At 42.9% G+C, this 19,428-nt stretch overlaps 1 protein-coding gene across 2 annotated transcripts in view; it reads left to right on the forward strand.

The window, feature by feature from the left end:
* Positions 1-19,428, forward strand: part of FBN1 (fibrillin 1) — a 224,960-nt gene that overhangs the window by 196,077 nt on the left and 9,455 nt on the right. Inside the window, exons 51-62 of one of the 2 annotated variants that reach the window (XM_080980203.1) lie at positions 1,454-1,603; positions 2,607-2,672; positions 4,189-4,305; positions 4,718-4,837; positions 7,809-7,931; positions 8,488-8,619; positions 11,060-11,185; positions 11,741-11,947; positions 13,825-13,950; positions 15,422-15,544; positions 16,248-16,364; positions 19,136-19,264. In XM_080980203.1, the coding sequence (XP_080836329.1) occupies positions 1,454-1,603; positions 2,607-2,672; positions 4,189-4,305; positions 4,718-4,837; positions 7,809-7,931; positions 8,488-8,619; positions 11,060-11,185; positions 11,741-11,947; positions 13,825-13,950; positions 15,422-15,544; positions 16,248-16,364; positions 19,136-19,264 (1,536 nt within the window). Of the gene's footprint in view, positions 1-1,453; positions 1,604-2,606; positions 2,673-4,188; positions 4,306-4,717; positions 4,838-7,808; positions 7,932-8,487; positions 8,620-11,059; positions 11,186-11,556; positions 11,721-11,740; positions 11,948-13,824; positions 13,951-15,421; positions 15,545-16,247; positions 16,365-19,135; positions 19,265-19,428 lie in introns of those variants that run through there. The other variant, XM_080980204.1, reaches the window with a different exon arrangement.

The raw sequence follows: 19,428 nt of genomic DNA on the forward strand, positions 1-19,428 counted from the left end.
CTACAGAATATATTTCCCCTCCTCTGTTATTTATATTCAGTAGCACCTTTTTTCTGCCTCTCTTGACATGCTAGTGAATAATCCTTTAGTCACTGTCAGGCTGTTGCTCATGAAGAGGCTTTTCTTCTGGCTCAAAGGAACTAGCCACTTCTACAGCAGGGCTGTTGTCTCCCAATGGTTCCTCTTCCTACTCAGCCTTCCGTCTGGTTCCAGCACCTTTGTTATGGACCCTGTTTCCATATTTTGGGACTTTGGCAAGGTGGGAATGCTCATTGAGCCTCCATAGTAGTACAGTCGTACCTTGGTTCTCGAACGCCTTGGTACTCGTACGTTTTGGCTCCCGAACGCTGAAAACCCGGAAGTGAGTGTTCCGGTTTGCGAACATTTTTTGGAAGCCGAATGTCCGACGCGGCTTCTGTGGCTTCCGATTGGCTGCAGGAAGCTCCTGCAGCCAATCTGACGCAGTGCCTTGGTTTTTGAACGTTTTCAGAAGTCAAATAGACTTCTGGAATGGATTCCGTTTGAGAACCAAGGTACGACTGTACATTGAAAGCCTGAAAAAGAAGAAACACCTCTTACAATTAAAAAACCCCCAACTCCCCTCCTTGTTTGCCTTGAGAAAATTTGTAGCCTGCCCCAAGAAGTAAAACTGTGATTCTACTTTATATAAAGTATTTTATACTGCAGTTCTCTCCTGTTTGGTCTGGTGTGTTGAATGTTCCAATTGAAAGGACCTTTCAGGTATGTCAGTCACTACAGCAAAATTAGAACCAGCTTTTAATTGGAAACTTCATACTGTTCCAGCTGTTGGAGATGGATTGTTAAAATTCTGGAATGCTGCAAAAAAAGAAAAAAAGAGTACAACTCGTTTGCTTAATGAGAACCAGAAAATACTGGCTAAGATTTGTTGATTGATTATGTAATTAAATGGTGTTCCTTCATCATATCTTGGAATTAATATTTACAGTATGCTTTTTCAGATAATTATTTTCATTGATTTAGCACTATTTGTTGTTTGTCTTTTTATATCATTTTATCATAAATTATGTAAAAGTGAAAAGATGCTAAATAATAAATAATATTTAGCCAGTCGATGCCCTTAGGCCTTGCACACATCTTGTTTTCTGCTCAAATACGGAATCAGAGGTATATACTTCATTAATTTATAGGTACCGTAACTGCAAGCAGTAAGTATAGATAACTCAATTATATTAAAGCATTACCATATATTTCCTGTATGGTATCATGAGAACAGAAGACTGTCAGATAAATACCATAGAAACATAGTATGTGCACAATAGTACCAAGATCACCCGCTTATGTATTGATCAAAACTTACTGTTTTATTTATGTGTTCATCAACAACTTACCTGATTTTTTTTGAGTACCTTCAACTGGATTCTTGTTGTTTTTTTTAAATACCTTAATATATACCATGTTTTTATTTGTTTAGATTTGAGAGTAAGCTTCTGCTTTACTAAATTTGAAGATGGGAAATGTTCGGCTCCTAAATCCAGAAACCATTCTAAGCAAGAGTGCTGCTGCAATATGAACGGAGAAGGGTGGGGTGACCCATGTGAACTGTGTCCAGGTGATAGAGAAGGTATATATAAACATTTCTCAATGGTTGTTGCAATCCCTACTCATAAGAGAAATTAGAAATGAACGGTTTCAATAGAAACATGGAATAGTAATGGAGATAGGAGACATTTGTAAAGTTGTTACCTCGTCTTTAGGTACAAGATAACATTGAATTCGTATCTGCAGCTCATTTACTAGCAGAACAGCTTTCACCTTCCTATCTGGATATAGGCAGTGCCTCTGGAATGTGTAGAAAGACACAGTTAGGGCCGCCTCATATAGTGGGTTAAATCTAGACATGCCCTTCCATATGTGGTAGGCGCTTTTCACTCAGTGAAATCTGTTTTTTACCTCACAGTAAAGCGTTGTGCAAGAAAAACAAAAGATAAGTCAAAGGTGGTTGTATGCTGGCTCAAGTGAAAGCATGAGACCTGTCATAGAGCCATTCTGTTATAGCGCTGCATAAACTGTTATGTAGGCAATTTGCAGAATAGTACTACAGAATGTTTTCCTTACATTTGTGGATCTTTGGATCCAGGTCTTCTGAACAATGGCGAGCAGCCTGTGGCCTGTGGGCTATATAGGGCCTCCTGATTAATTTCACAAGATGTGAGTCTGGTCTTGCTCTCTGCACCACTTCTCTGGGAATTTCCTCCCCCAAACTCTTGCCCACCTCCCCTGCACCTGTTGTCACCTGTTTGGAAGTTACAGAAGAACCTTGGAAAGTGTTCTTTTAGTGCCAATTAATTGATAGGCATGCTGCCAGTGTTCCTTCCTAGCTGTTGCCTGATGTCAAAGATGGCCCATGGAAGGATCCATGCTGGCCAGATCAATTTCACCACCTTTGATGTAGGACATTTGCCCCTGAGGGAATTCAGCCCTCAGCAGGGGGCGGGCGGGGAGGGAAGCCTTCTCAATTCCCTGCTTTAGAAGATTTTCATCAAGGTTATGAACATTTTAATGTATCAGATGACAAATAAAAGTTGCCACATTCAGCAGGTTTGTTCTTCTGATTTGACTTATAGAAGCTTATCGTCAGATTTGCCCATTCGGAACCGGCATGCTGGTTGGCCCTCTTGGTGAACCAATTGGTAAGTAATTAGTGCTTGGAGTATTATTGCATTTGAGAGGTTTTCTCTCTGCTTTTGTTTGAGAATGTCCCTTTTCGTCAGATAAAATTTCTGTTCTTTGCAATTGCTGTGCAGTTCTATTTATTTTTCAAAATGTACCATATTTTTCGCTCTATAAGATGCACCAGACCATAAGACGCACCTAGTTTTTGGAGGAGGAAAACAAGAAAAAAAATATTCTGAATCTCAGAAGCCAGAACAACAAGAGGGATTGCTGCGCAGTGAAAGCAGTGATCCCTCTTGCTGTTCTGGCTTCTGGGATAGCTGCGCAGCCTGCATTCGCTCCATAAGACGCACACACATTTCCCCTTACTTTTTAGGAGGGAAAAAGTGAGTCTTATAGAGCAAAAAATATGGTATATCCCTCTGGGTCAAGATGCAGTTTCTGCAAAGCTCAAAGCAATCTCAGTGAACTTTTAAGAGTCTCATTTTGGAGCTGGCTTTCCTGGCCTTTCTCTGCCAGAGGAAATGTTTGACACTCTGCGCAATGTCATGAGAGGATGGAGTGAGCACTTCTCTGCTCGGTTCTTTTCTCCTCTCTGTGACAACAGCAGCTCTAAAAAGATACCCCTAAAGATTCCCTCCTCAAAAAAGAGAGAAATGAACTTCAAGCAAATGCCAGGGGGGGGAATTGCCTCCTTGGCATATAGCGCTGAGACACCACTTGAGCTGCCCCACCTGCTGCTACTGGTTATAGGATAGCATCCCTGCTATTTATATAGCTCTGTTCCTATGCCTGGCGCTTTGTAGTGAATGAAAGAACAGGTCCCTGCCCCAGGGGTGTTACAACCTAGACAATGACTCATGGGGAACAGCAGGGAGAACAGAAAGTTGAGGGAACTTGGGGGAGGGAAGCACAGTTGGAGGGGGAGAGCAAGAGAACAAAAGAGAAGGAACTGTATGAAGACCTGAAGGAGGAGGGAGAAGAGAAGAAAATGGATAGACAAGATACCTGAAAGAAGGAGGGAAAGGGACATAAATTTACAGTACTGTAAAAGTGGTAGCATAGTCCTGTGCCTGTTTACTCTGGAGTAAGCCCCACTGCATTCAGTGTGGCTTACTTCCAGGGAAGAGTACATGGGATTCAGCATAAAAGAAGCATTACAGAAGTTGATGTTCACTGATGTTGTGCCACATAACCAACAGTGGCTTGAAGTTGGATAATTTGTGTGCAGGAAGGTAGTGGTGGTTGTTCACAGTAAAAACTGTTAAATAATTTGGGATGTGTTTGCCTGTATATAATTTATAATAGAAAGAAAAATTGTTTACATACGTTAAGAGTCAAATGTTATTGCCACTCTGTCCATAACTGTGAACTATGTACAGTGCAGAAGCACCTATCTTTTCATCTTGTATTTATGGACGATAAATCAACCACTCCTCGCCTCGCATTTATTAACAATAGAATGCAATTCCTCACAGGATTCATCAGTAAATGTTTCTTTTCCTTTTCTGCTTGGTTAATTTTGGGGCTAAGATGCGGATGAGTGTAAGGATCCAGATAGATGTAAGAATGGGCAGTGTATCAACACAGACGGCTCCTACCGCTGCGAGTGCCCATTTGGTTACAACCTTCAAGGAAATGAATGCATAGGTAAGTCATGGCACAAGTATTTATTCTGCTGTTGGAATTCCTAAGCTGCCAGGTCACAAGTATAAGTAAATCCAATGCAAAATGCATTTTGCTGTTCTCAAATGAATATTTGGGTAGGTGTGTGCTTGCGGGAAATGAGGTCCACTTGTGCATCAGGACCTTTCCCTCTTCTCGTCCCCACAAACTCCCCTCAATATTTTCTGAGTTTCCTCCTAACCCTCCAGAGCAGATTTAGGGGACACAGTGGGAGGAGAGGTAGAAAAGTCTCCTTGCATCAGCAGACCCAGTTCTGCATGCGTAACAACTTAATTGAATCCTGTCCTCTGTGAATCTCAAGATCTGGCAGGTTGCTGGAGTTGCAGGCTTCAGACTCTTTTATGACATACTGTGCATTTGTTTTTCATGTTTCCAGATGCTGATGAATGCTCTGTAGGAAACCCATGTGGAAACGGAACTTGTACGAATATTATTGGAAGTTTCGAATGTTCTTGCGAGGAAGGGTTTGAGCCAGGACCGATGGTGACATGCGAAGGTGAGTGCCACTGACTCCTTCCAGAAAGGACTGAGTCGGCTTCTTCAGAAGGCATGCTCAGTCCTGACATCCATGCTTTTCAGTAGGCTATTGTTCTCATTAGTGAGAAGGAGTGAGATAACCAAGTAGTGAGTAAGTCCAATACAGTGGTGCCCCGCAAGACGAATGCCTCGCAAGACGGAAAACCCGCTAGACGAAAGGGTTTTCCGTTTTTGAGTTGCTTCGCAGGACGAATTTCCCTATGGGCTTGCTTCGCAAGACGAAAATGTCTTGCGAGTCTTGAGATTTTTTTTCCGCTTCCCCCCCCCTTTTTCTAAGCCGCTAATAGCCTTTTAGCAGCTAAGCCGCTAAGCCTTTAATAGCCGCTAAACCGCTAATAGCGCTAATCCGCTAAGCTGCTAATAGGGTTGCTTCGCAAGACGAAAAAACCGCTAGACGAAGAGACTCGCGGAACGGATTAATTTCGTCTTGCGAGGCACCACTGTATTTTGTTCTAGGCATAGGGCAAAGCCACAGCTGCTTGAGTTTAGAATGAAATAAAGACAGCAGATTCATGAGTTGAAAGGAGGAAAAAGGAAAAAGTGCAAGTTGAGTGTTAGGATTTCTTCATACTTTTAATAATAATAGTAATAATAATTTTTTATTTATACCCCGCCCTCCCCAGCCAAGACCAGGCTCAGGGTGGCTAACAACCAATAATAAAAACAAGTTGAATGAATACAACTTAAAAACAAGATTAAAATACAACATTAAAATATTAAAATGCAGCCTCATCACAGGAGGAGAAAGGAAAAAGAAAAAAGAAAGAGGGGAGGGAATCAATTTGGCTCCAAGCCAAAGGCCAGGTGGAACAGCTCTGTCTTACAGGCCCTGCGGAAAGAGATCAGATCCTGCAGGGCCCTGGTCTCATGAGACAGAGCATTCCACCAGGCCGGAGCCAGTGTTGAGAAGTGTTTTAGTCCTTAATGGTACGAATAGGCATACTCTGAGGAGCTTGATTGGGATTTGGACTCAGTTAATAGCTCACCCACCCACCCACCCCAAGCCCAGTTCCAAAATTCAGAAACTCAATTGCCTTTCTGATGACATCTCAGAATAATGAGCCCCAAACATCCTCTGTTACCACCCAAACACATTCGCAAGCTCCCATCAGTCTCTTTCTTTTACTCCAAACTAAACTTTTCAGTGGTAATTGCGGCCTTTCTGCAGGGACTCTGAGACATACAGCTTTGCAGCATTCATAAGTGCTCAGGAAGATCAGTCACCCTGGAAATGCCATCTCTCAAGGTTCCTTGTATCTGGGATGCTGTAATATGCATGCTTACATCAGTATCCCAGTTTGGATATGAAACTTCCAGGAACCTGATTTCTATGAGTACGCAAAATCTTGGTTTATCTTCTGAGGCATAGAATAACACCTTGGGGAAATGACTTGAGGTTGTATCCAGCACTTGTCCTACTCTGAGTAGAACCAAGATCATATACAGGACCAATTCTTTTGACAATATATTTACATTGGTATCATCAAAAATATTCAGTAGCAATAATTTTGGACAACACGCAATAGTTTCTTTAATCATATTTGTCATTTCTGTCAAAATTAAATCTCAAAAATCTTGCGCCAACTGACAATAAATGCTAATATACGGTGTTTTTTCTAGAAAAATAAGGTGCTAGACTTAATAAGTTTTCAAATTGTGATGTGTTTTTACATGTTCTTTAATAGGAGCCTGGTGATATGACCATAGGAATTTGTGTGTGTGTGTGTGTGTGTGTGTGAGAGAGAGAGAGAGAGAGAGAGAGAGAGAGAGAGAGAGTGAGTGAAGATAGATATAATGTTTGGGCAAAGACAAAGCCACTCCTGACATAAGGAGGGGGGGGGTTGCGGGTGCACGCCCCTTCTACATCATCGTGGGGCTGGCTGCAGCCCCGTGCGACTTGGGGAATCCCGGGATTCATCAGTATTCATTATTCACCGAGCCAGCCAATCGGCTGGTGGCGGAGGCGGGCTTAGTAGGGTTCATTTAAGGTCGGGGCAGCCCGTGCTCGCCCCTTTTCTTTCTTACAGCCAGCTGCAGTTTCGCACCCACCCACCCTATAGGTTGTCTTTTGGACTTTGCTATGGGCTTCGGCTGGTCGCCGCAAGGGGCCTGGTAGGAGTTTTCCCACTTGGCTAATTGGCAGTATTTTGGAAGCCACTTGGTTTTTTCGCCTACCTCATAGCAAAACGTCACAACAACTTTGGTTTTGGTGGTTAGGCATTGGCAGGGGTATTATTATGCAAATGAGTTGGGGGGAGGAACGCCATCTCCTCCCCCAAATGTTGAAGGGTAGTTCGTTAAAGGACTCTGGGGGGCGTCGCCTCGTCTGAAACCTATGGAGGCTAGGGCCTAAAGCGCGCTCCCGAGCGGTAACCCCTCGGGGAGCGCCTAGGGATGTGCATCTCGGGGGCTCCCCCTGTTGGTGCTTAACCCTTCCCGGTTCTATGCCGGTTAGTCTGATAGGGCCAGTGCCTAAAGCCGGTTAGTCTGATAGGGCCAATGCCTGTAATCAATAAAGTTGTGGCCATTTTTCGCCCATTAACCTAAATTCTGGTGTCCAGTGTCTTTATTTATTCCATCTGTGGGAGGGGGCGGGAATTGCCACGCAATCTTAAGAAAGCAAAGATGCAGAAAAAATAAAAATGAGTAGCATCAATACCTTACAATTTTGAAAACTTACTGGGTGCCCTAGATGGTTGAAGGGCACATTGAGCCAGGAGAAAGGCACAACATGAGCCCAAATCCATGCTTTTCTGAAAAGGATTAAGAAGAGGGGAGCCCTTAAGGTCCCTTGGTAGAAACATTAAAATCTGTTTTGTTTCTTAATTCAAGAGAGTAGGCATAAAGGAGTAAAGCCATTTTTAGGTGCTTTTTTTTTTAAAAAAAGTAATTGTTTATTTTTGATCTGGTTTTTATGTTTGTTTATACAGATGTAAATGAATGTGCCCAGAACCCTCTTCTTTGTGCCTTCCGATGTGTGAACACGTTTGGATCATATGAATGCAAATGTCCTGCAGGCTACGTCCTCAGAGAAGACAAGCGAATGTGCAAAGGTAGGATTCCTGGAAATTCTGTTAATTATACAATACTGTCAGTCAAAGTCTCCTCTCGGTGTGTGTGTGTGTGTGAAGATTAATTACTTTTGCCTTCCAGACCAGTTGCTCCTGTTTTGGCATAATCATAAAATGTTTCTTCTTAAAATCAGAGTAGAACACTAATACATACATACATACATACATACATTTCGTTTATATCCCAGCTTTCCTCCAAGAAGCTCAGTGTGGTATACATATTTCTCCCCCTCCCTGTTTTCAAAAAACCTGGATGATTAGTACCACTGATAAATATTATGAGAGTGTCTTTGAGATGGCCACATCCCACAAATAAATCTGATCTAAACAGAGGAGTGTAACTACGTCTATTCAGAATCAGTGGCATAAAAATGATAACACAGAGCTTGAACACAGATTATCCTATTTTTTTCTGATGTACGCACTTATTCCCAAAAGGTTACAGAGACAGAGTCGCTGGTTGTTTTTACATTTATGTTTTTTGAAAAGTAAGAATGAGCTATTTTGATCTTTCACCAATGATGCATATGTCTTTCAGATCAGAATGAGTGCGAAAATGGAATTCACGACTGTGATTCAAAGCAAATGATCTGCAAAAACCTGATAGGCACATACATGTGCATATGTGGGCCAGGATTTCAGCGCAGACCAGATGGTGAAGGTTGCATGGGTAAGTGACGACGAATCTCCTAGAAATTCTAATAGCAGATGGTGATTTCAGATTAATGTCTAGATAGAAACATGACTTAACTATAATAGATTCTGCAAAATATTCTTCTGTCTGGCTATATAGAGATAGGGATTAGAACCAAGCTAAAATAGTTAGACTAACTAAATCAACAGGACTTAAGTTATGACTACCTACCCCAGTGATTTCAGTGGGACCTAAGAGCAACTGACTTCATCTGGAATACAGCACATAGTGTTTAATGAAGCCAGTGTGGTGTAGTGGTTAAGAGCGGTAGACTCATAATCTGGTGAACCGGGTTCGAGTCTTCGCTCCTCTGTATGCAGCTGCTGGGTGACCTTGGGCCAGTCACACTTCTCTGAAGTCTCTCAGCTCCACTCACCTCACAGAGTGTTTGTTGTGGGGGAGGAAGGGAAAGGAGAATGTTAGCCGCTTTGAGACTCCTTCGGGTAGTGATAAAGTGGGATATCAAATCCAAACTCTTCTTCTAAATGACCAGTTTCTGTAATTGGATTTCCAGAGGATAATTCATCGTAAATGCAAATATTATGTATGGTTGGTTCATATTTCTGATTTGTTCCTTGCTATACTTGTGAACATGTCATCCTTTGATACTTGGGTAGCAGGCAGCTCAGGAAATCACAATTGAAAAGTGTATCCAGAGCTTAGGTGACACTTCCTCTCCCATGTGAGTGATCTGTCATTTAGCATGAACCTTAGGGTTTTTCCATACTTCTGCTTTGTCTCCTGCCAAAAAGCACAGGCCTGAGTGGTTTTCTGCTTGCGCTGTGCTTTCTAGGCACAGGTGCCAGTGGATTTGTACTTTCTTCCAAAAAATCTGCTCTTTAGCACTAAATCAGAACAAACAGCAGTCTGTGGAAAACCCAATTGCCATTTGTTCTGATTCAGCACTAAAGATTGGATTTCCCTGGGGGGAAGCAGCAAGGAAAGTGGAGGGGTAGGATAAGCCTTAGCTTAGTTTATTGTCCTTACAGTGTGGAAAGAAGCATATAAAGCACAGCAGTGCAGTGCCTAGTAAAGCTCATAAGAGCAGAACTAAGAGCAGGAGAAAATATGTATTGTAATGTGCCATGAAAGCACCAGAGAATAAGTTAAGATCCTTAGCCATCCAAGGGCAAAACTAGATTAAGTGCTGGAAATCTGCAGCTGAATCTACCATATCTCTTCATATTACTTTGAATAACATGGTAGTGTGTTAAGTCTGCTCACCCTCTTGGTGCGTCATCGTTGCGGGACGGCAAAGGCTCCTCTAAGGCCCTAGCGAGGGATCTCAGGATCAGCATCCTGTCTGGATAGGAGGCGTGGGCATAGCCTGCGCCACCTGTCAGGAGCCAGATCCTAGCCAGGATTGGCAAATGGGGATGCAAGCTTGGATACGGGCTGGATCAAGGGGCAGAGCTGACAGAGCAGGAAGGCTTCCTTCAGGTCCGCTCCCTGAACCCTCCTCCAGGCCCGCACCTGGAGCCCTTACCTGTTTTCCCTCATCAGGTTCCCCACCCCGCCCTCCCTTGGTTCAAGCTGCTGGTCAATGACCTTGCTATGGCTACGGTGGTTGCCCTATTTTGAGACCGGGTAGGAATTTGTCCACCAGGCATATTGGCTCCAGCTTGGTGGTTTTGACTACCTCCTGGGAATTGTCACAACTGGGTTGGGCATTGGGACAATCCTTGTCATGGATTGGGGGGGGGGAGGTTGTACTCTCTGCCTGTGCCTCCAGATGCTGGGGTATCCTGTTAAAGGGGTCTGGGGGGAGTTGCTATGTCCTCACACCCAGTCAGGGACCATGGCCAATGATGCTCCCCTAGACAGTGGTCCTTGTGGGGGTCACCCTATTTGATGTAAGCCTTGAGAAACCCTGCTCAGATTGACCTATGCGTCACTTCTGGCAGACAGACCAGAAGTATTTTGATTGCCCCATGCCCAAGCCAGACCTCTTTCATCTGTATTCAGTAAGGTTGTGGCCTGTTTCGATCCAAACAAGTCTCAGTTGTCTTTTAATTTTCAGAGGGTTGGGGAAATGGGGAGCACGACGTCTGGGCCTGCAACTGGATTGATCCAGTTCAGCCTCCACCCATCTGCTTTTAAAATAAATTAAAAGAGACAAGAGATCTGACCACAGATTGTCAATAATTCATCTGGTTTGACCCTAAGATAATAAAGCATCAATACATATTGTCCCGCAGAAAGTCATAGGAAACGAATGTAATTGTACATTTCGATCCATTTTTGAACACTCATGGTGAGTATAGTTTAAATGAGAAGTCAGGTTTTTTTGTTGTGCTTTAAAAATCTTCCTATAAATATATATTGCTTTTGAATCAAGTTAAGTTAGCAGCATCTTCAGGTAGATGTGGAAATACTAATGGTGATAATTTTGTGGCATATCCTTAAAAATATACAGATGAGAATGAATGTCAAACCAAACCTGGATTGTGTGAACATGGACGATGCGTAAACACACAAGGAAGTTACAAATGTGAATGCCATGATGGTTTCACCGTCAACGAAGCTCAGAATGAATGCATAGGTAGGTGTGGGGCCAGATAAAAGTGGAATGGGTCAGAGCAGTATTTTTTATCTCTTACTAGTGAACTCTCCTACTATCACAAAATCTGTTAACTGAGCATGTTCAATTCAGCTGAAATTTACTGTGTTAGCTGTTCAGCTGTCATTATAGGGAACTACTGGGTACATTACTTCAAATATTTATCTACATAACTTTAGGAGGGCCAGGATTGTGTGAATCTAGCTATTAATCTGCTTCTGGTTTTATGTTATCAAGCACTGAATTGTTCTGTTGTTACCTAACAATTCTTTGGAATATTCTAACTCTGATTATTTCTTCCTTTGTGTCTTCTTTGGATTCTTCACTCAATTACTTTTCTTTCTTTCTTCCAGACTTAATGTCCTCTTTCTTATTGCTGCCTGGTTTTCATTCTCCCTGTTACAGTTGCTAAATATGGCTAAGTATGCCCTTCTTTCTCTTATATTCCTGCTTCAGTCCCTGTCTCCCTCTGTCCTGCTCCCCAAAATCAGAGTCTCTTTGTCAGAGTTTTGCAAAAGATGTTCATTTGCTTTGCAGACAAGAGAGAAGGCTACTGCTTCACTGAAGTCTTACAGAGCATGTGCCAGATTGGATCAAGCAACAGGAACCCTGTGACCAAATCTGAATGCTGCTGTGATGGCGGGCGTGGATGGGGACCCAACTGTGAGATCTGCCCCTTCCTGGGCACTGTAGCTTTTAAAAAACTTTGTCCTCTTGGCCGTGGATTTACAACCAGTGGCGACGGTATGACTGTTTAAGAAACTTAAGCACCAAAAATATCGATTCAACTAGACATTTAATTTGTAGCTAGGTGGCCTGGACCACATGCCTGAAGTTCATAGGGCTAGACAGTAGCACATCAGCCTTTAAAAAAAAACCCAAAAACTGTTTTGAGAAGGTCTAGCTGAGAACAATGAAGCCAAAGGTGCACTTAACTCTTCCCATGGCAGCAGTTTAGCCACCCTAAATTGCCTCCTGAAGTGGCTTTTCATTTATTTTTATTTAATTGAAAGGTCACCATACACTTGTATGTAACATGTACTGTATTTTTCGCTCTATAAGATGCACCCGACCATAAGACACACCTAGCTTTAGAGGAGGAGAACAAGGAAAAAAATATTCTCTCCCTCTCTGCGCAGCGCCCCTTCAGCAAAGCAGGAGGAGAAATGGAAGGGGCTCTGTTTCTCCTGCCGCTTTGCTGAAGAGGCACTGTGCAGAGAGGGAAAGCTGCGCAGCGCCTCCCCAGCGAAGTCAGAACAGCAAGAGGGATCGCTGCGCAGTGAAAGCAGCGGTCCCTCTTGCTGTTCTGGCTTCTGGGATAGCCGTGCCAAGCCTCTTCAGGGCAGGAGGAGCGTTCCTCCCGTTGCCCCGAAGAGGCTTCGCGCGGCTATCCCGGAAGCCAGGAGAGCAAGAGGAATCGGTGCGCACCGATCCCTCTTGCTCTCCTGGCTTCCGGGATAGCCGTGCAGCCTGCATTCGCTCCATAAGACGCACACACATTTCCCCTTGATTTTTAGGAGGGGGAAGTGCGTCTTATACAGCGAAAAATACAGTAGTTTGGCCCAAGTTGTAGCAGGTTTCATTGACTAAAGTACTGAAACACAAGCCATGAAATCATTTCTGGGGTTAAGCATTGCCTGCCCATTGAGAGATGAGCCCTGGTATTTGAGACTCAAGTGAATGAGGATTGGGGCAGACGCAGGACTGCTTCTTCCATGCAATCCGAGCTGTTCTTAGGGGGGGAAAAACCCCAAAACCAAACAAACCTTGGAAAGGGCAATTTCTCTTTCAGGATCTAGCCTCCCTGTTATGTACCAACCAAAGCAGCCAACCAAAAAGCTTTCCCTTCCCACATGCTGTTGTAGTTCAGGAACAGCAAAGGCCAAGGGAAAAATAGAAGATCCAGTGCTGCAGAAACAAAGAAACAGTCTAGCAATAGGCAATGTAACATGAAGGAGTAGCAGAAGAGGGTATGGGTGAGCCAGATAGAGTAGCAGACTTTGGGTGATAATGGCCATTGCAAGTAAGTGCGTGTGTTTGTGTTGGTGGTATCCAGCTCACATAGGTGTTGGTCTTTTAGCTTGTTTCTATTGCTTCGACTGTTTATCCACTGGTATGTCCAACAGTGTCTATGCAGGAATGTCCCTTACAATAATGTTATTTGCACATTTCCCCTCCCCTGCCTTCCTGCTGTTCAGACTGGCAGGAGGAAGTGAAAATATGGCCTAAGTGTCAGAACATGGTCATAAAGCACACTATGTGATTCCCACATCTAGCTGGGAGAAGAAATGTAATGACTATGGCTCAATGCATTACTTGGGTTGTGAGCCAAGTGGAAAGGTCAGCATTTGCTAAACTTTAATTGACAACTCCTAGGTCTGCTGCTGCTCCATTAGTTCCATCTCATTTTGAGGTTTCTTCCTTCATTGTGAAATTGCATGAAATCGCCAGTTTTCCTTTTTTTTATATACAATCCTCCTAAATTGTAGGATCAATGTTTTTCTCTTCACTGATAAGTTACTTTTGTCTCCTGCAAAAGCACAAGAGTAGCACTGAACCCAGGTATGCCATTTCCCCCCTTTTGTTTTGCCCTCTCTATAGTCCTATTTATTGAATTTCAGATATTGACGAGTGCAAGGTTATTCATGATGTTTGCCGGAATGGAGAATGCGTCAACGAGAGAGGATCATACCGCTGTAATTGCAAAGAGGGCTATACTACAGATATAACAGGCACACTTTGTATAGGTAGGTTTCTCTCATTTTATATGCAGACATAATCATTTTATTTATCTTTCCTTTCTGTTAAAGACGGGTGAGGAACTATGTTGCTGTACGGTGACTTCCATCACCCCGATCATTGGCCATTCTGGCTGGGACTGATGGAAGCTGGAATTCAACCTCCTTTGAGAGGTCACAGGTTCTTTGGTAAATGAATTTTGAGGGCCTTGCCATGTAGCTTAGGTGCTTTTCACCATGCCACCTCAACTTTTGCCGTGCTCAAATCTGTGTGGGTAACCTCACACATGCTTAAATTTTAAGGTGGCTCTCAAGTGATGGCCTTAAAGGCCTGAGAAAGCTGTAGTGTAGTCGACATGGGGGATCATGAGGATAAAGGAGCTGATAGCAGTTTTCAAAATATGCACAAGAATGGTGATTGAGAAAAGCCTTTATAAAAGAAGTGTTTTATGGAGTAGAAGGAATTGTCTAGATTAGGGTGGGGAAGACTGTCCTTCCAGGTGTAGCTATCAGTCCTAGGCAGCATTGCCATTGATGGGTGATGAGCATTATGGTCCAGCAACATCTGGAGAACCAGAAACTTCCCACCCCAAATTAGAAGGTTGCATTCTGCCTAGGTGACATAAAGGTAAAGGGACCCCTGACCATTAGGTCCAGTCGTGACCGACTCTGGGGTTGCGGCGCTCATCTCACTTTATTGGCTGAGGGAGCTGGCGTACAGCTTCCGGGACATATGGCCAGCATGATGAAGCCACTTCTGGCAAACCAGAGCAGCGCACGGAAACACTGTTTACCTTCCCACCAGAGTGGTACCTATTTATCTACTTGCACTTTGACATGCTTTCGAACTGCTAGGTTGGCAGGAGCAGGGACCGAACAACGGGAGCTCACCCCGTTGCGGGGATTCAAACCGCCGACCTTCTGATCGGCAGGTCCTAGCTCTGTGGTTTAACCCACAGTGCCACCCGCGTCCCTCCTAGGTGACATAGCAGGAGGATATAAAGTATTCAAGAAAAAAAGAGAGAAAAGCTGAGAAGAAGCCAGTAGCAGCTGAAGTTGTAGGGATTTACAAGAACTCAAAGCAGGGAAGAAAAAGTAATAAAAAGAATGTTTCCTGCAATCCAATCATCACTCTGCCATGCAGCCCCTGAGGAGTAAAATGCAAATGTAAAAATGTTTTTCTCAGAAGAATTAGTAGAAGTAGGGTTGCCATACATCCCGTTTCCCTGGACATATTCGGAATACTGCAATTGGCAGCAGTGTCTGGGCGGAAATCAGGAAAACATCCAGGAAAAACTGGACATATGTTGGCAGTTATTTACTGTATTTTGATGATCCTCATTTATATTTTGTAAATTGACCTGCTAGTACACTGAAGTGCAGCATATAAATTTAATCAGTCACTTGGGGTGGGGCAGTAATTATTAATACCACAACGCTATTAATATAAATGAAAAGTATTTGTCTTGTTTTACTTTAGATCTGAATGAGTGCAACCTGTCTCCAAAGCCTTGCAATTTTATCTGCAAAAATACAGAGGGCAGTTATCAGTGCTCATGTCCAAAAGGGTACATTTTGCAGGAGGATGGGAGAAGCTGCAAAGGTAAAAGTTGCTCGTATGTGGATATTGTTTGAAAGGTGTATCTATATGTGTGGTAAAGAGCTAGTTTACTTGCAAGGCTATTTTGAGAAGGAATAAAGGGATAAAGTGGCTGACCATAAGCTCTCTTGCCAGCTTCCTCGCCTCTTTCCCCCCCTTAAATTGGCAAGTAAGGGAACAGATAGAGCCTGTCATTGGCCTCGATTTTACCTTGGGTTACCCAGTTGCAGACCCTAAGCATAAACAAGAAACAACACAAGCACATGCAGAATTTGTGTTATGGAAAACAAACACCTTTTCTGCATTAGTGAAAGACAGAATTGTCCCCCTAACATGCTCATAGTTGAGTGCATTCTAAGAGGATAATATGAAGCAATATTGAATGTGCATGCACTCGCAACTAATCAAATGCACACTCCTGAGATAAATGTGGCAGTGAATTGCTTTGGCTTTGAATTTTTTATTCAATTGTATTGATACTTCACTGTTGTAAACCACCCTGGGGGCTCTTTTTAGAGTTGAACAAAGGCACAAAAATGTTATATAAATAAATTCCACCAGGTCCAGAAGAATAGAAAGAATGTTCCATCAAAAGTGACAAGGGCAATGCTCCTTGATACTTTCTGCTTGGCTGGATTTACGTCTTATGGTTCACTCTGCTCCTTTGCCTTGATGAAGAAGAGAAAAGTGTATGTTTTCCTTTTAGATCTCGATGAGTGTGCAACCAAGCAGCACAACTGCCAGTTCCTTTGTGTCAACACCATCGGGGGCTTTACTTGTAAATGCCCCCCTGGATTTACTCAACATCATTCAGCGTGTATTGGTGAGTAACAAAGAAGATTGAGAATTATTTGGTTTTTTTCTGTCTCGCAGTCATTGCTGCTGCACACACTACAATATCATAATATATGACAATGACTGGCAACTAGATTGGCCACAACACCAATCTAGAGCAGACTACATGGTTGAAAGGCCAAGACCTTTCTGCATTTTCCCATTACACATTTCCTCTATTATATTCATAGCTGACTGATTGATTACTGGTCTGGATCTTTCTCCATCACTTGACCTATCAAGGAAGAAAGAAGTGTTTGTGATGATAGAACTCAAATGCCTCTGACAGTTTTCACTTCCTACAGCCACTTGAATGGATGCTATTGAGGATTTATACTTTTTATAGGCAAAGGCATAGCCAGAGGTCCACAATCTGGGCTTGCCTAAGTAGCCAGACATTATTTGTGGTCACCACCAACCCTTTCCCTCCTCCAATTCCTGTGGCGTATGCAGAGGACTTGGGGAAGCCTTCCCCCACAAAGTCTCAGGGAACTGCAATGAACGTACGAAATGGAAAGTATAATCTGCTTTTATGTTGGGAGGCAGAAACAACGCACTCCAGTGGCTTCTGTAAAACTCAAATTGTTGGCAATGTGTTGAGTATCCAGAGGACGGGAGAGGAGCTTAGTCCAGGATATGGTTAGTTGCCACGGGCAGCATGTCAAATAGATTTGAGAAATCCTAGTCATAGATGAATTGCAGACCAAGAGGAGATATAATAGCCATCTTCAAATACCTAAGGAGTTGTCACATGGAAGATGGAGCAAGCTTGTTTTCTACTGCTCCAGAGGGTAGGACAAGAAAGGAGATTGACTAAACATCAGGAAGAACTTTCTGACAGTAAGGGCTGTTCAACAGTGGAACGGGCTCCTTTGGAAGATGGTGGACTCCCCTTCCTTGGAGGTTTTTAAGCAGACCTTGGATGGCCATCTGTCATGGATGCTTTGGTTGAGGTTCCTGCATTGCAGGGGTTTGGACTAAATGACCCACCATGCCCCTTCCGACGTGCCAATTCTATTACAGTGGTGCCTCGCAAGACGAAATTAATCCGTTCCGCAAGTCTCTTCGTCTTGCGGTTTTTTCGTCTTGCGAAGCATGGCTATTAGCGGCTTAGCGGCTATTAGCGGCTTAGCGGCTATTAACGGCTTAGCGGCTATTAACGGCTTAGCGGCTTTAAAAAAAAGGAAACAAACTCGCAAGAACTTGCAAGATGTTTCGTCTTGCGAAGCAAGCCCATAGGGAAATTCGTCTTGCGGAACGACTCAAAAAACGCAAAACCCTTTCGTCTAGCGAGTTATTCGTCTTGCGGGGCACCACTGTATTCAACTGCCAGTTGTCCACAGGGAAGATTTGACCACAGGCTCCTAACTGGCCACAGGATGCTGTTGGGGGAGGGGGTGGAAAACTGGGGAAAGGGATAAATGGAAAAAAACCATGGCCATCTGGCTGAACCCTGAATAGGAGCACTGCATGCTGCAACATTTTGTAATTTGCCACTTATAGAATAAGTCAACAAACACCTCTATTGCCTCATTACGTGAACCATCTTTTGAACACCACAATACATACGTAATTAGCTGTAAAGTAACATAACATGATATGTAATAAAACTGTAATTTTAATCGTCATATCAAAAAGCACAGTTCCTGATGGCAACATATCATATCTTCTATATGTATTGGTATCTTAAAGTCCAAGGATTGTCAAGTCCAAAGATTATAATGCAGTTCCTATTGGCAATGCCGTTTCATGCTGATATATTCCTTCTGCATCGTCCTACGTCTTAAAAATGTAACAGGCAAAACTACCTTCTGCATTGTCCTATGTCTGAAAGTGTAACAAACAGAACTAATTGGTAACAAAAGCCAGCTAATGGTAGAATAGTTCTCAGGATACACCCTTGTTTCGCCCATTGGGCTTCCTCAGCAACAAGGTTTCCAGGAAATTCCTCAGTGGTTTTTTTCCGGCTGAAAGTAGAAAGTAGTCCTCAGGAACTCAGAAGTTGACAGTCAAAGACACTCAATGTCAATAACCATTAAAACTATGTTTATATAGTTGCAGGCAATTAGAACTGAACATTCTTAAAGAGACATAATCGCAATGATATTCAACCGATGGAAATTCAATACATTAAGTATTCCACATCTTCATTTACATATTATCATAATTTTTTCAACTTAAGTGCAGCATTCCACTTGCAAAAAATATGAATTCTAAACATTGGCTTTCTATGTATACCCTTAAATATAATGCACAGGTGTTTCTCCCTGAATTTCACCCAATACTCTAAGATGGATCTTGAATCCAGCCTCATGCTCATCAGATCCAAACCATACATTTCCCCACTGATTTAAAACACAATCAATGCACATTAAAAGCATGTGACTTCCCCCAAAATAATTATGGGAACTGTAGTTGTCCCCCCTTCACAGAACAATTTCTATCACCTTTAATAAATTGCAGTTCTCAACATTCTTTGAGGGAACCATGTGCTTTAAACGTGCACTGAATGTGCTTCAAATATGTGACATATATCTGGCCTGTGTTGCTGTCGTTGTAAAGATCCAATGAAAATATCTTCTCAGATCATACTTGTTATAAATCCTTACCTTGTTTTCCATGGTTTGAATATGAAAGACGAATAAAGAGTCTGTATTCTGAGATGAGAGCTTTTCACAATAGAGGTTTCTTTAGTAGTCATTTTCAAAATGAACAAAAATTGAGCAAAGCAGCTGATTTCTCCACCTATTTTCCTTTTAGATAACAATGAATGTGCCACGGATGTCAATCTTTGTGGGTCTAAAGGTGTTTGTCAAAACACACCTGGAAGCTTTAGTTGTGAATGCCAGCGTGGCTTTGCCCTTGACCAGACTGGAACCAGCTGTGAAGGTACAGATGTTGGACACATGTGGTCTACTATTCTTTTATCTGTTACTGTGTGATTAATGCATCCCATGTAAATAGGTAGTAGATGTAATCCCCAAGAGCAACTTGGGGGTCTCTTGGGCTTACACAAAACATTTTGAAATCACGGCAGGGGCTTCTCTTGTAGA

The sequence above is a fragment of the Podarcis pityusensis genome (assembly GCF_964106645.2).
Source record: "Podarcis pityusensis genome assembly, chromosome: 14".
Taxonomy (NCBI): domain Eukaryota; kingdom Metazoa; phylum Chordata; class Lepidosauria; order Squamata; family Lacertidae; genus Podarcis; species Podarcis pityusensis.